Source organism: Oncorhynchus mykiss, chromosome 30 (assembly GCF_057628025.1).
Source record: "Oncorhynchus mykiss isolate SJ-2025 chromosome 30, ASM5762802v1, whole genome shotgun sequence".
Classification (NCBI taxonomy): domain Eukaryota; kingdom Metazoa; phylum Chordata; class Actinopteri; order Salmoniformes; family Salmonidae; genus Oncorhynchus; species Oncorhynchus mykiss.
The window spans coordinates 21081348-21093739 of NC_143051.1; the positions used below are offsets into that span (position 1 = coordinate 21081348).

At 40.9% G+C, this 12392-nt stretch overlaps 1 protein-coding gene across 1 annotated transcript in view; it reads left to right on the forward strand.

Annotated features, from left to right (window-relative positions):
• LOC110488071 (mannosyl-oligosaccharide 1,2-alpha-mannosidase IA) overlaps positions 1-12361 on the forward strand; it is a 28960-nt gene extending 16599 nt beyond the window's left edge. The window contains 4 exon segments of the mRNA XM_036970681.2: positions 8043-8215; positions 11541-11656; positions 11998-12105; positions 12107-12361. Coding sequence (XP_036826576.2) covers positions 8043-8215; positions 11541-11656; positions 11998-12105; positions 12107-12158 — 449 coding nt within the window. The 3' untranslated portion in view covers positions 12159-12361.
• Positions 12362-12392: the final 31 nt, after the last annotated feature.

The following is a 12392-nucleotide window of genomic DNA, read 5'->3' on the forward strand; positions in this document are numbered from 1 at the left end:
ATTATCGATTATATATTTTAAAAACAACCTGAGGATTGATTATAAAAAAACGTTTGACATGTTTCTGTGGACATTATGGAAACTATTTGGAATTTGTCTGCGTTGTCATGACCGCTCTTTCCTGTGGATTTCTGAACATAACGTGACAAACAAACTGAGGTATTTTGGATATAAAAATCATCTTTATGGAACAAACGGAACATTTTGTTGTGTAACTGGGAGTCTCGTGAGTGAAAACATCCGAAGATCATCAAAGGTAAACGATTAATTTGATTGCTTTTCTGATTTTCGTGACCGAGCTACCTGATGCTAAGTGTACTTAATGTTTATGATGCGATCAATAAACTTACACAAACGCTTGGATTGCTTTCGCTGTAAAGCATAATTTCAAAATCTGACACAACAGGTGGATTAACAAAAGGCTAAGCAGTGTTTTCCTATATTGCACTTGTGATTTCATGAATATAAATATTTATAGTAATATTTATTTTATTTAGCGCTATGCTATTCAGCAGTTGTTGATGACACTTATCCCGATATCGGGATTGCAGCCATAACAAGTTAAGGAGAAGTGTATCTAAAGTTCCATGCATAACACTTGAATTTTCATCAACATTTATAATGAGTGTTTCTGTGAATTGATGTGGCTCTCTGCAAAATCACAGCATGTTTTGGAACTACTGAACATAACACGCCAATGTAAAATGAGATTTTTGGATATAAATATGCACTTTATAGAACAAAACATGCATGTATTGTGTAACATGAAGTCCTATGATTTTCATCTGATGAAGATCATCAAAGGTTAGTGATTAATTTTATCTCTATTTGTACTTTTTGTGACTCCTCTCTTTGGCTGGAAAAATGGCAGGGTCTTTCTGTGACTTGGTGGTGACCTAACATAATCGTTTGTGGAGCTTTCGCTGTAAAGCATTTTTGAAATCAGTCACTGTGGCTGGATTAATGAGAATTTTATCTTTAAAATGGTGCCTAGAACTTGAATGTTTGAGAAATTTGATTTATGAGATTTCTGTTGATTTGTATTTGGCACCCTGCAATTTCATTGGCTGTTTCACAGCCAGTCCTAGACAGGTTAATGGGGGCCTGTTTGGCCCACCTTTTCCTGTAGTCCACGATCAGGTCTTTGTCTTGCTCATATTGAGGGAGAGGTTGTTGGCAGTGTGGTGCCAGGACAGTTCTCTGACCTCTTCCCTATAGGCCGTATCATCGTTGTCGGTGATCAGGCCTACCACTGTTGTGTCATCAGCAAACTTAATGATGGTGTTGAACTGTTGTCAATGAACAGCGTTCTCACATAGGTGTTCATTTTGTCCAGGTGAGAAAAGGCAGTGTGGAGTGCGTTTGAGATTGCGTCATCTATGGATCTGTTGGGGCTGTATGCGAATTGGAGTTGGTCTAGGGTGTCTGGGAGGATGCTGTTGATGTGAGCCATGACCAGCCTTTCAAAGAACTTCATGGCTACCGACGTGAGTGCCACGGGGCGGTAATCATTTAGGCAGGTTACCTTCGCTTCCTTGGGCACAGTGACTATGGTGGCCTGCTTGAAACATGTAGGTATTACAGACTCGGTCCGGGAGAGGTTGAAAATGTCAGTGTAGACACTTGACAGTTGGTCTGCGCATGCTTTGAGTACACGTCCTGGTAATCCGTCTGGCCCAGCGGCTTTGTGAATGCTCACTTGTTTAAAGGTTTTGTTCACATTGGCTACCGAGAGCGTTATCACACAGTCATCCAGAACAGCTGGTGCTCTCGTGCATATACTTCAGTGTTGCTTGCCTGGAAGCGAGCATAAAAGGCATTTATCTCGTCTGGTAGGCTCGCGTAGCTGGGCAGCTTGCACCTGGGTTTCCCTTTGTAGTCCGTAATAGTTTTCAAGCCCTACCACATCCGACGAGCATCAGAGCCGGTGTAGTAGGATTCAATCTTAATCCTGTATTGACGCTTTGCTTGTTTGATGGTTCGTCTGAGGGCATAGCGGGATTTCTTATAAGCGTCCAGATTAGTCTCCCTTTCCTTTAAGCGGCAGCTCTAGCCTTTAGCTCGATGCAGATGTTGCCTGTATTCCATGGCTTCTGGTTGGGATATGTACGTTCAGTCACTGTGGGGATGACATCATCGATGCACTTATTGATGAAGCCGATGACTGAGGTGGTGTGTTCCTAAATGCCATTAGATGAATGTCGGAACATATTCCAGTCTGTGCTAGCAAAACAGTCATGTAGTGTTGCATCTGCGTCATCTGACCACTTCCGTATTGAGTGAGTCACTAGTACTCCCTGCTTTAGTTTTTGCTTGTAAGCAGGAATCAGGAGGATAGAATTGTGGTTAGATTTGCCAAATGAAGGGTGGGGGAGAGCTTTGTATGCATCTCTGTGTTTGGAGTAAAGTTGGGCTAGGATTTTGTTTTCCCTGGTTACGCGTGACATGCTGGTAAAAATGTGGTAAAACTGATTTTAAGTTTGCCTGCATTAAAGTCCCTGGCCACTAAGAGCGCCTCTTCTGGGTGAGCATTTTCTTCTTTGATTATGGCCTGATAGAGTTGGTTGAGAGCTGGCTTTGCTTTGTGGTGGTAAATAGATGGCTACGAATAATACAGATGAGAACTCTCTTGGTAGATAGTGTGGTAAGGTACTCTACCTCAGGCGTGCAATACCTCGAGACTTCTTTAATTCTCGATACTACCCATCCCGCATGCGGGAGCGTAACGTAGCCTCAAACTAATTAGCATAACGCAGCGGACGTAAATCTCCCTAAAAAATGTTCCTATTCATGAAAATCACAAATGAAATATATTGAGACACAGCTTAGCCTTTTGTTAATCACACTGTCATCTCAGATGTTTAAAATATGCTTTACAGCCAACGCTAGACAAGCATTTGTGTAAGTTTATCATGGCATAATGCTATGGCTAGGCTCTGCTAGCATCAGGCAACATTTTCACAAAAATAAGAAAAGCAATCAAATTAAATAATTTACCTTTGAAGAACTTCGGATGTTTTCACTCAGGAGACTCCCAGTTAGATAGCAAATGTTCCTTTTTTCCAAAAATATTATTTTTGTAGGCAAAATAGCTCCGTTTGTTCTTCACGTTTGGCTGAGAAATCGACCGGAAAATGCAGTCACTACAACGGCAAACTTTTTTCCAAATTAGCTCCATAATATCGACAGAAACATGGCAAACGTTGTTTAGAATCAATCCTCAAGGTGTTTTTCACATATATATTCGATAATATATCCATTGGGACAATTGGTTTCTCATAAGAAGCGATTGGAAAAATGGCTACTTGTGTACTTTACGCAAGATTTTCTGCCAGAGCCATCATGTGACCACTTGCTAAATGTGGTCCCTTACGGCTATTCTTCAACATAAATGCGTAAAAAGACGTCACAATGCTGTAGACACCTTGGGGAATACGTAGAAAACTTAAGCTCATTTGTAGCTCATTCACAGCCATATAAGGAGTCATTGGCATGAGGCGGTTTCAAAAAATGCGGCACTTCCTGATTGGATTTTTATCTGGGTTTCGCCTGTAACATCAGTTATGTTGCACTCACAGACAATATCTTTGCAGTTTTGGAAACGTGGGAGTGTTTTCTATACAAAGCTGTCAATTATATGCATAGTCGAGCATCTTGTCGTGACAAAGTATCTTGTTTAAAACGGGAACATTTTTCATCCAAAAATGAAAATACTGCCCCCTAGTTATAAAAGGTTAATATTAGACATCGCGCACGAGCTGTTATTGACCAAAAGACACACACCCCCACCCCTCGTCTTACCAGAGGTAGCGTCTCTGTTCTGCCGGTGCATAGAAAATCCTGCCAGCTCTATATTGTCTGTTTCTTCGTTCAGTTACGTCTCAGTGAAACATATGTCACTGTTTTTAATGTCCTCTTGGTAGGATAATCTTTATTTAATTTTTATTTTTTTAACCTTTATTTAACTAGGCAAGTCAGTTAAGAACAAATTCTTATTTTCAATGACGGCCTAGGAACAGTGGGTTAACTGCCTGTTCAGGCAGTTAACCCAACCTTCCGGTTACTAGTCCAACGCTCTAACCACTAGGCTACCCTGCCGCCCCTAATAGTAGGTCATCAATTTAATTTTCTAACGATTGCGTGTTAGCAAGGAGAATGGAAGGCATTGGGAGTTTACTCGCTCGCCTCCGGCTTCTCAGAAAGATCCCTGATGTGCTTTCCCTTTTCCTGCGTCTTTTCTTCACGTAAAAGGCATGGATCTGGGCCTGTTCCATTGACAGCAGGACATCCTTCTTGTCAGACTCATTAAAGGAAAAAGTTTCTTCCAGTCTGTGTTGAGTAATCGCTTTTCTGATGTCCAGAAGTTATTTTTGGTCATAAGAGACGGTAGCAGCAACATTATGTACACAATAAGTAAAAAATAAATAAAAAGTTACACAAAAGGCAAAAAAAAAAAGAAAATTGCACAATTGGTTTGGAGAACGTAAAATGTCAGCCATGTTCTTCGGCTTTTTCCACATTTTGTTACGTTACAGCCTTATTCTGAAATGGATTAAATCGTTTCCCCCCCTCATAAATCTATACAATACCCCATAATGACAAAGCAAAAACTGTTTTTTCAAAATTTCTGCTAATTTATTATAAAAAAAAAAAAACGGAATTATCACATTTACAAAAGTATTCAGACCCTTTACTCAGTACTTTGTTGAAGCACCTTCAACAAAGTACTGAGTAAAGGGTCTGAATACAGCCTCGAGTCTTCTTGGGTATGATGCTACAAGCTTGGCACACCAGTATTTGTGGATATTCTCCCATACTTCTCTGCAAATCCTCTCAAGCTCTTTCAGGTTGGATGGGGAGCGTCACTGCACAGCTATTTTCAGGTCTCTTCAGAGATGTTAGATCGGGTTCATGTCCGGGCTCTGGCTGGGCCACTTAAGGACATTGAGACTTGTCCCGAAGCCACTCCAGCGTTGTCTTGGCTGTGTGCTTAGGGTCGTTGTCCTGTTGGAAGGTGAACCTTTGCCCCAGTCTGATAACCTGCTTCAGAGGGCTCAGGATTTCATCAAGGATCTCTCTGTACTTTGCTCCGTTCATCTTTCCCTCAACCCTGACTAGTCTCCCAGTCCCTGCCACTGAAAAACATCCCCACAGCTTGATGCTGCCACCACCATGCTTCACCATAGGGTTGGTATTGGCCAGGTGATGAGCGGTGCCTGGTTTCCTCCAGACGTGACGCTTGGCATTCTGGCCAAAGAGTTCAATCTTGGTTTCATCAGACCAGAGAATCTCGTTTCTCATGGTCTGTGTTCTTTTGGTGCCTTTTGGCAAACTCCAAGCAGGCTGCCATGTGCCGCTTGGTGGTTCCAAACTTCTTCCAACTTCTTCCATTTAAGAATGATGGAGGCCACTCTGTTCTTGGGGACCTTCAATGCTGCAGACATTTTTTGGTACCCTTCCCCAGATCTGTGCCTTGACACAATCCTGTCTCTGAGCTTTACGGACAATTCCTTCGACGTCATGGCTTGGTTTTTGCTCTGACATTTTTTTATTTATTTATTTCACCTTTATTTAACCAGGTAGGCTAGTTGAGAACAAGTTCTCATTTGCAACTGCGACCTGGCCAAGATAAAGCATAGCAGTATGAGCAGACAACACAGAGTTACACATGGAGTAAACAATTAACAAGTCAATAACACAGTAGAAAACAAAGGGGGAGTCTATATACAATGTGTGCAAAAGGCATGAGGTAGGCGAATAATTACAATTTTGCAGATTAACACTGGAGTGATAAATGATCAGATGATCATGTACAGGTAGAGATATTGGTGTGCAAAAGAGCAGAAAAGTAAATAAATAAAAACAGTATGGGGATGAGGTAGGTGAAAATGGGTGGGCCATTTACCAATAGACTATGTACAGCTGCAGCGATCGGTTAGCTGCTCAGATAGCTGATGTTTGAAGTTGGTGAGGGAGATAAAAGTCTCCAACTTCAGCGACATGCGCTGTCAACTGTAGAACCTTTATATAGACAGGTTTGTGCCTTTCCAAATCATGTCCAATCAATTGAATTTACCACAGGTGGACTCCAATCAAGTTGTAGAAACATCTCAAGGATGATTAATATAAATAGAATGCACCTGAGCTCAATTTCAAGTCTCATAGCAAAGTTTAATTTTTTTATAAATCTGAAAAGAAATCTAAAACTCTGTTTTCACTGTCGTTATGGGGTATTTTGTGTAGATTGATGAGTATTTTTTTATTTTTTTTATCCATTTTAGAATATAGATGTACTGTGACAATATGTGGAAAAAGTCAAGTGGTCTGAATACTTTCCAAATGCACTGTATACAGTACCAGTCAAAAGTTTGGACACACCTACTCAGTCTAGGGTTTTTCTTTATTTTCCGATTGTAGAATAATTGTGAAGACATCAAAACTATGAAATAACATATGGAATCATGTTGTAACTAAAGTGTTAAACAAATCAAAATATATTTTATATTTGAGATTCTTCAAAGTAGGTACCCTTTGCCTTGATGACAGTTTTGCACACTCTTGGCATTCTTTCAACCACCTTCATGAGGTAGTCACCTGGAATGCATTTCAATTAACAGGTTTGCCTTGTTAAAAGATCGTTTGTGGAATTGCTTTCCTTCTTAATGAGTTTGAGCCAATCAGTTGTGTTGTGACAAGGTAGGGGTGGATTACAGAAGATAACCCTATTTGGTAAAATACCAAGTCCATATTATGGCAAGAACAACTCAAGTAAGCAAAGCGAAACGACAGTCCATCATTACATTAAGACATGAAGGTCAGTCAATCCGGAAAATGTCAAGAACTTTGAAAGTTTCTTCAAGTGCAGTCGCAAAAACAATCAAGCGCTATGATGAATCTGGATCACATGAGAACCGCCACAGGAAAAGAAGTGCCAGAGTTACCTCTGCTGCAGAGGATAAGTTCATTAGAGTTAACTGCACCTCAGATTGCAGCCCAAATAAATGCTTCACAGAGTTCAAGTAACACACACCTCAACTGTTCAAGGAGACTGCGTGAATCAGGCCTTCGTGGTCAAATTTCTGCAAAGAAATCCCATATGGTTTGCGCTAAGTTAAACTATCATTTGTTTTTCAACGGGACAATGACTCAAAACACACCTCCAGACTGTGTAAGGGCTATTTGACCAAGGAGAGTGATGGAGTGCTGCATCAGATGACCTGGCCTCCACAATCACCCGAACTCAACCCAATTGTGATGGTTTGGGATTAGTTGGAAGAAAAAGCAGCCAACAAGTGCTCAACATATGTGGGAACTCTTTCAAGAATGTTGGAAAAGCATTCCTCGTGAAGATGGTTGAGAGAATGCCAACGCTGTGCAAAGCTGTCATCAAGGCAAAGGATGGCTACTTTGAAGAATATACAGTATGTTTTGATTTGTATAACACCTTTTTGGTTACTACATGATTCCATATGTGTTATTTCATAGCTTTGATGTCTTATTATTCTACAATGTAGAAAATAGTCCAAATAAAAACCCTTTTAATGAGTAGGTGTGTCCAAACTTTTGACTGGTACTGTGTTTACAGATATGCATATGGGTAGCCTATAGACATCCAGGGACATCTAGAGTATAATTATATTTATATAAGTATAGAGTATTATAAGAGCATCTGCAAGTAGTTGCAGGGAATAAAGTGAACCTGTAAGATTGTAGGGTGTGATCTAGCTGTAACGCTCCCTTCTCTAGGTACATACTGCCCAGGGATTGAACCCCGGTCTCAATCCCTGAGTTTAGCACCTTGGCAGAAACAATTGTATTCATACAGCTTTCTCTCTAATATGACTATTCTCCAGCATATTACATAATTATGATGCACAATAATAAAATATTAAATATGCACAATACAAAAAATATTAAATATGCACAATACAAAAAATATTAAATATATGCATATCCAGTGTTTCCTCAACAGGTGCTGGAGATCAAACAATATGTTTAGCATAATGCATTGTCCATTCTAATCCAACCTAAAAATCCAACAGCCACTAAGCTGGGCCCAGAGGTGTTCCGGTTTGATGATGGAGCGGAGGCCACAGCACCCAGAGTAAACGAAAGGCATTACATCCTGAGGCCAGAGGTCGTGGAGAGCTACATGTACATGTGGAGACTGACCCATGACCCCAAGTACAGAGAGTGGGGCTGGGAGGCTCTGGAGGTGAGGCCATACATTTACAGTGCCTTCGGAACGTATTCAGACCCCTTGACTTTTTCCACATTTTTAAAAATTGATTAATTGTTTTTTTCCCCTCAACAATCTACACACACTAACCCACAATGCAATAACAGTTTTTTTTAAATGTTTTGGCTAATTTATGAAAAGTTTTTAAAAAACGAAATATGACATTTTACATACACTACCGTTAAAAAGTTTTGTCACTTGTTTTTTGAAAGAAAAGCAACAAAAAAAGTCCATTAAAAGAACATCAAATTGATCAGAAATACAGTGTAGACATTGTTAGTGTTGTACATGACTATTGTAGCTGGAAAAGGCTGATTTTTTAAATGGAATATGTCATAGGTGTACAGAGGCTCATTATCAGCAACCATCACTCCTGTGTTCCAATGGCATGTTGTGTTAGCTAATCCAAGTATATCATTTTAAAAGGCTAATTGATCATTAGAAAACCCTTTTGCGCCAATGTTATCACAGCTGAAAACTGCTGTCCTGATTAAAGAAGCAATAAAACTGACCTTCTTTAGACAAGTTGAGTATCTGTAGCATCAGCATTTGTGGGTTCGATTACAGGCTCAGAATGGCCAGAAACAAATAACTTTCTTCTGAAACTCGTCAGTCTATTCTTGTTCTGAGAAATGAAGGCTTTTCCATGCGAGAAATCGCCAAGAAACTGAATATCTCGTACAACGCTGTGTACTACTCCCTTCACAGAATAGAGCAGACTGGTTCTAACCAGAATAGAAAGAGGAGTGGGATGTCCTGATGCACAACTGAGCAAGTGGGACAAGTACATTAGAGTGTCTAGTTTGAGAAACAGCTTCATTAAATAGTACCCGCAAAACACCAGCTCAACGTCAACAGTGTAGAGGCGACCCCTGGGATGCTGGCCTTCTAGGCAGAGGTGCAAAGAACAAGCCATATCTCACACTGGCCAATAAAAAGGAACGATTGAGATGGGTAAAAGAACATAGACACTGGACAGAGATACGGCTTTTTCTTTGCAACTCTGCCTAGAAGGCCAGCATCCCGGAGTTGCCTCTACACTGTTGACGTTGAGCTGGTGTTTTGCGGGTACTATTTCATGAAACTGCCAGTTGAGGACTTGTGAGGCGTCTGTTTCTCAAACTTGACACTTTAATGTATTTGTCCTGTTACTCAGTTGTACACCGGGGCCTCCCACTCTTTCTATTCTGGTTAGAACAAGTTTGCGATGTTCTGTGAAGGGAGTAGTATATAGCGTTGTACGAGATCTTCAGTTTCTTGGCCATTTCTCGCATGGAATAGCCTTCATTTCTCAGAACAGAACGGACTGACGAGTTTCAGAAGAAATATCTTTGTTTCTGGCCATTCTTAGCCTGTCATCGAACCCACAAATGCTGATGCTCCAGATACTCAACTAGCGTAAAGAAGGCCAGTTTTATTGCTTCTTTATCAGCACAACAGCTTTCAGCTGTGCTAACATAATTGCAACAGGGTTTTCTAATGATCAATTAGACTTTTTAAAATTATAAACTTGGATTAACTAACACAATGTGCTTTTGGAACACAGGAGTGATGGTTGCTGATAATGAGCCTTGGTACGCCTATTTAGATATTCCATTAAAATTCAGTTGTTTCCAGCTACAGTAGTCATTTACAACATTAACAATGTCTACACTGATTTAATAGACAAAAACATTTGCTTTTCTTTCAAAAACAAGACCATTTCTAAGTGACCCCAAACTTTTGAAAGGTAGTGTAAGTGTTCAGACCCTTTACTCAGTACTTTGTTGAAGCACTTTTGGCAGCGATTACAGCCTGGTGTCTTCTTGGCTATGACGCTACAAGCTTGACACACCTGTATTTGGGGTTTCTCCCATTCTTCTCTGCAGATACTCTTAAGCTCTGTCAAGTTTGATGGTGAGCGTTGCTGCACAGCTATTTTCAGGTCTCTCCAGAGATGTTCGATTGGGTTCAAGTGCGGCCTCTGGCTGGGCCACTCAAGGACATTCAGAGACTTGTCTCGAAGCCACTTCTGCGTTATTTTCACTGTGTGCTTAGGGTCGTTGTCCTGTTGGAAAGTGAACCTTCGCCCCAGTCTGAGGTCGTAAGTGCTCTGGAGCAGGTTTTCATCAAGGATCTCTCTGCACTTTGCTCTGTTCATCTTTCCCTCAATCCTGACTAGTCTCCCAGTCCCTGCCGCTGAAAAACATCCCCACTGCATGATGCTGCCACAACCATGCTTCACCGTAGGGATGGTGCCAGGTTTCCTCCAGACGTGACGCTTGGCATTCAGGCCAAAGAGTTCAATCTTGTTTTCATCAGACCAGATAATCTTGTTTATCATGGTCTGAGAGTCTTTAGGTGCCTTTTGCTGAGGAGTGGCTTCCTTCTGGCCACTACCATAAAGGCCTAATTGGTGGAGTGCTGCAGAGATGGATGTCCTTCTGGAAGGTTCTCCCATCTCCACAGAGGAACTCTAAAGCTCTGTCAGTGGCCATCAGGTTCTTGGTCACCTCCCTGACCAAGGCCCTTCTCCCCCGATTGCTCAGCTTGGCCGAGCGGCCAGCTAAAGGAAGAGTCTTGGTGGTTCAAAACTTCTTCCATTTAAGAATCATGGAGACCACTGTGTTCTTAGGGACCTTCAGTGCTGCAGAAATGCTTTGGTACCCTTCTCCAGATCTGTGCCTCGACACAATCCTGTCTCGGCGCTCTACGGACAATTCCTACGACGTCATGGCTTGGTTTTTGCTCTGACTTGTACTGTCAACTGTGGGACCTTATATAGACAGATGTGTGCCTTTCCAAATCATGTCCAATCAATTGAATTTGCCACAGGTGGACTCCAATGAAGTTGTAGAAGCATCTCAAGGATGATCAATTGAAACAGGATGCACCTGAGCTCAATTTCGAGTCTCATAGCAAAGGGTCTGAATACTTATGTAAATAAGGTATTTCTGTTGTTTATTTGTAAAACATTTGCATAAAAATCTGTTTTTGCTTTGTCATTATGGGATATTGTTTGTAGATTGCTGAGGAAATTGTATTTTTAATCCATTTTAGAATAAGGCTGTAACATAAAATATGGGAAAAGTCAAAGGGTCTGAATACTTTCCGAAGGCACTGTATAGCAATGATAAATACATTACAATAAATTGACCTATGATCCTGTGATTATTTTTATTCTCAGACCATTTTGATACTGTAGTCCTATGTGTGATTTACCCTAAAATAACCTAACCATAAAACCATCTACATGTAAAATGGAAATGTTGGTCTGATTTTTGCGGTTAGTTGAAGATGGGATTGTAATTTTATTTTACAGGCTCTGGAGCAACACTGTCGACTTGCCACAGGGTTCTCTGGTATCATTGATGTCTACGGCCATATAATCCAACACGACAATTTACAGCAGAGTTTCTTTCTGGCAGAAACACTCAAGTGAGTGAAGGAAAAGATACAAGCATCACGTGTGTTATCTTTGTCATTTCTCTGTTTTTCATTAGCAATAACCATAACATAACACTATTGTACAGAGTTTGTCATCTCTGTCTGTTTTTACTTTGTCCCTGTCTATATATCTCATCTTAATTGTGTTTTCCTGTCCTCCCTTCTCTATCTTTGTATTTTCTCTGCGCTTTACACTAGCAATAACCATAACATAACGCTATTGTACATTTATTGTATAGAGTTTGTAATATGTGTCAGTGTTTGCTTCCTTTTGTACCTAATTTTAAGTGTTTTCCTCTCCTCCTCTGTCCTCTTTCTCTGGTGTGTTACAGGTATCTGTACCTGCTGTTCTCTGACGACGATCTCCTGCCTCTGAAGGACTGGGTGTTTAACACAGAAGCACACCCTCTACCTGTCATCCCCAGGAACTGCTCTCAGGAGAGAGGACACAGACCCAATTGGACTCATTGACAGGCTTATAGGGCTCCTTTGAAATGGACCATATATGGTGTATGTTCATTGTCAGGCTTAGCTCCAGTGTTTGGCCCAAACATTTAGCCTTTTATGTTTTCATCTCTGAGGCCTGGTCTCAAAAAGCCCTAAGAAATGATTGGGGACCCCCTTTCTGGCCCTAGTCACTTTGATTAAACTGCAGGAGATGGATGGTCAGTGAGACACATATCTCTGTGGATACTGTTGAACTGATTTTGTCTTCACTGTGAAAGCT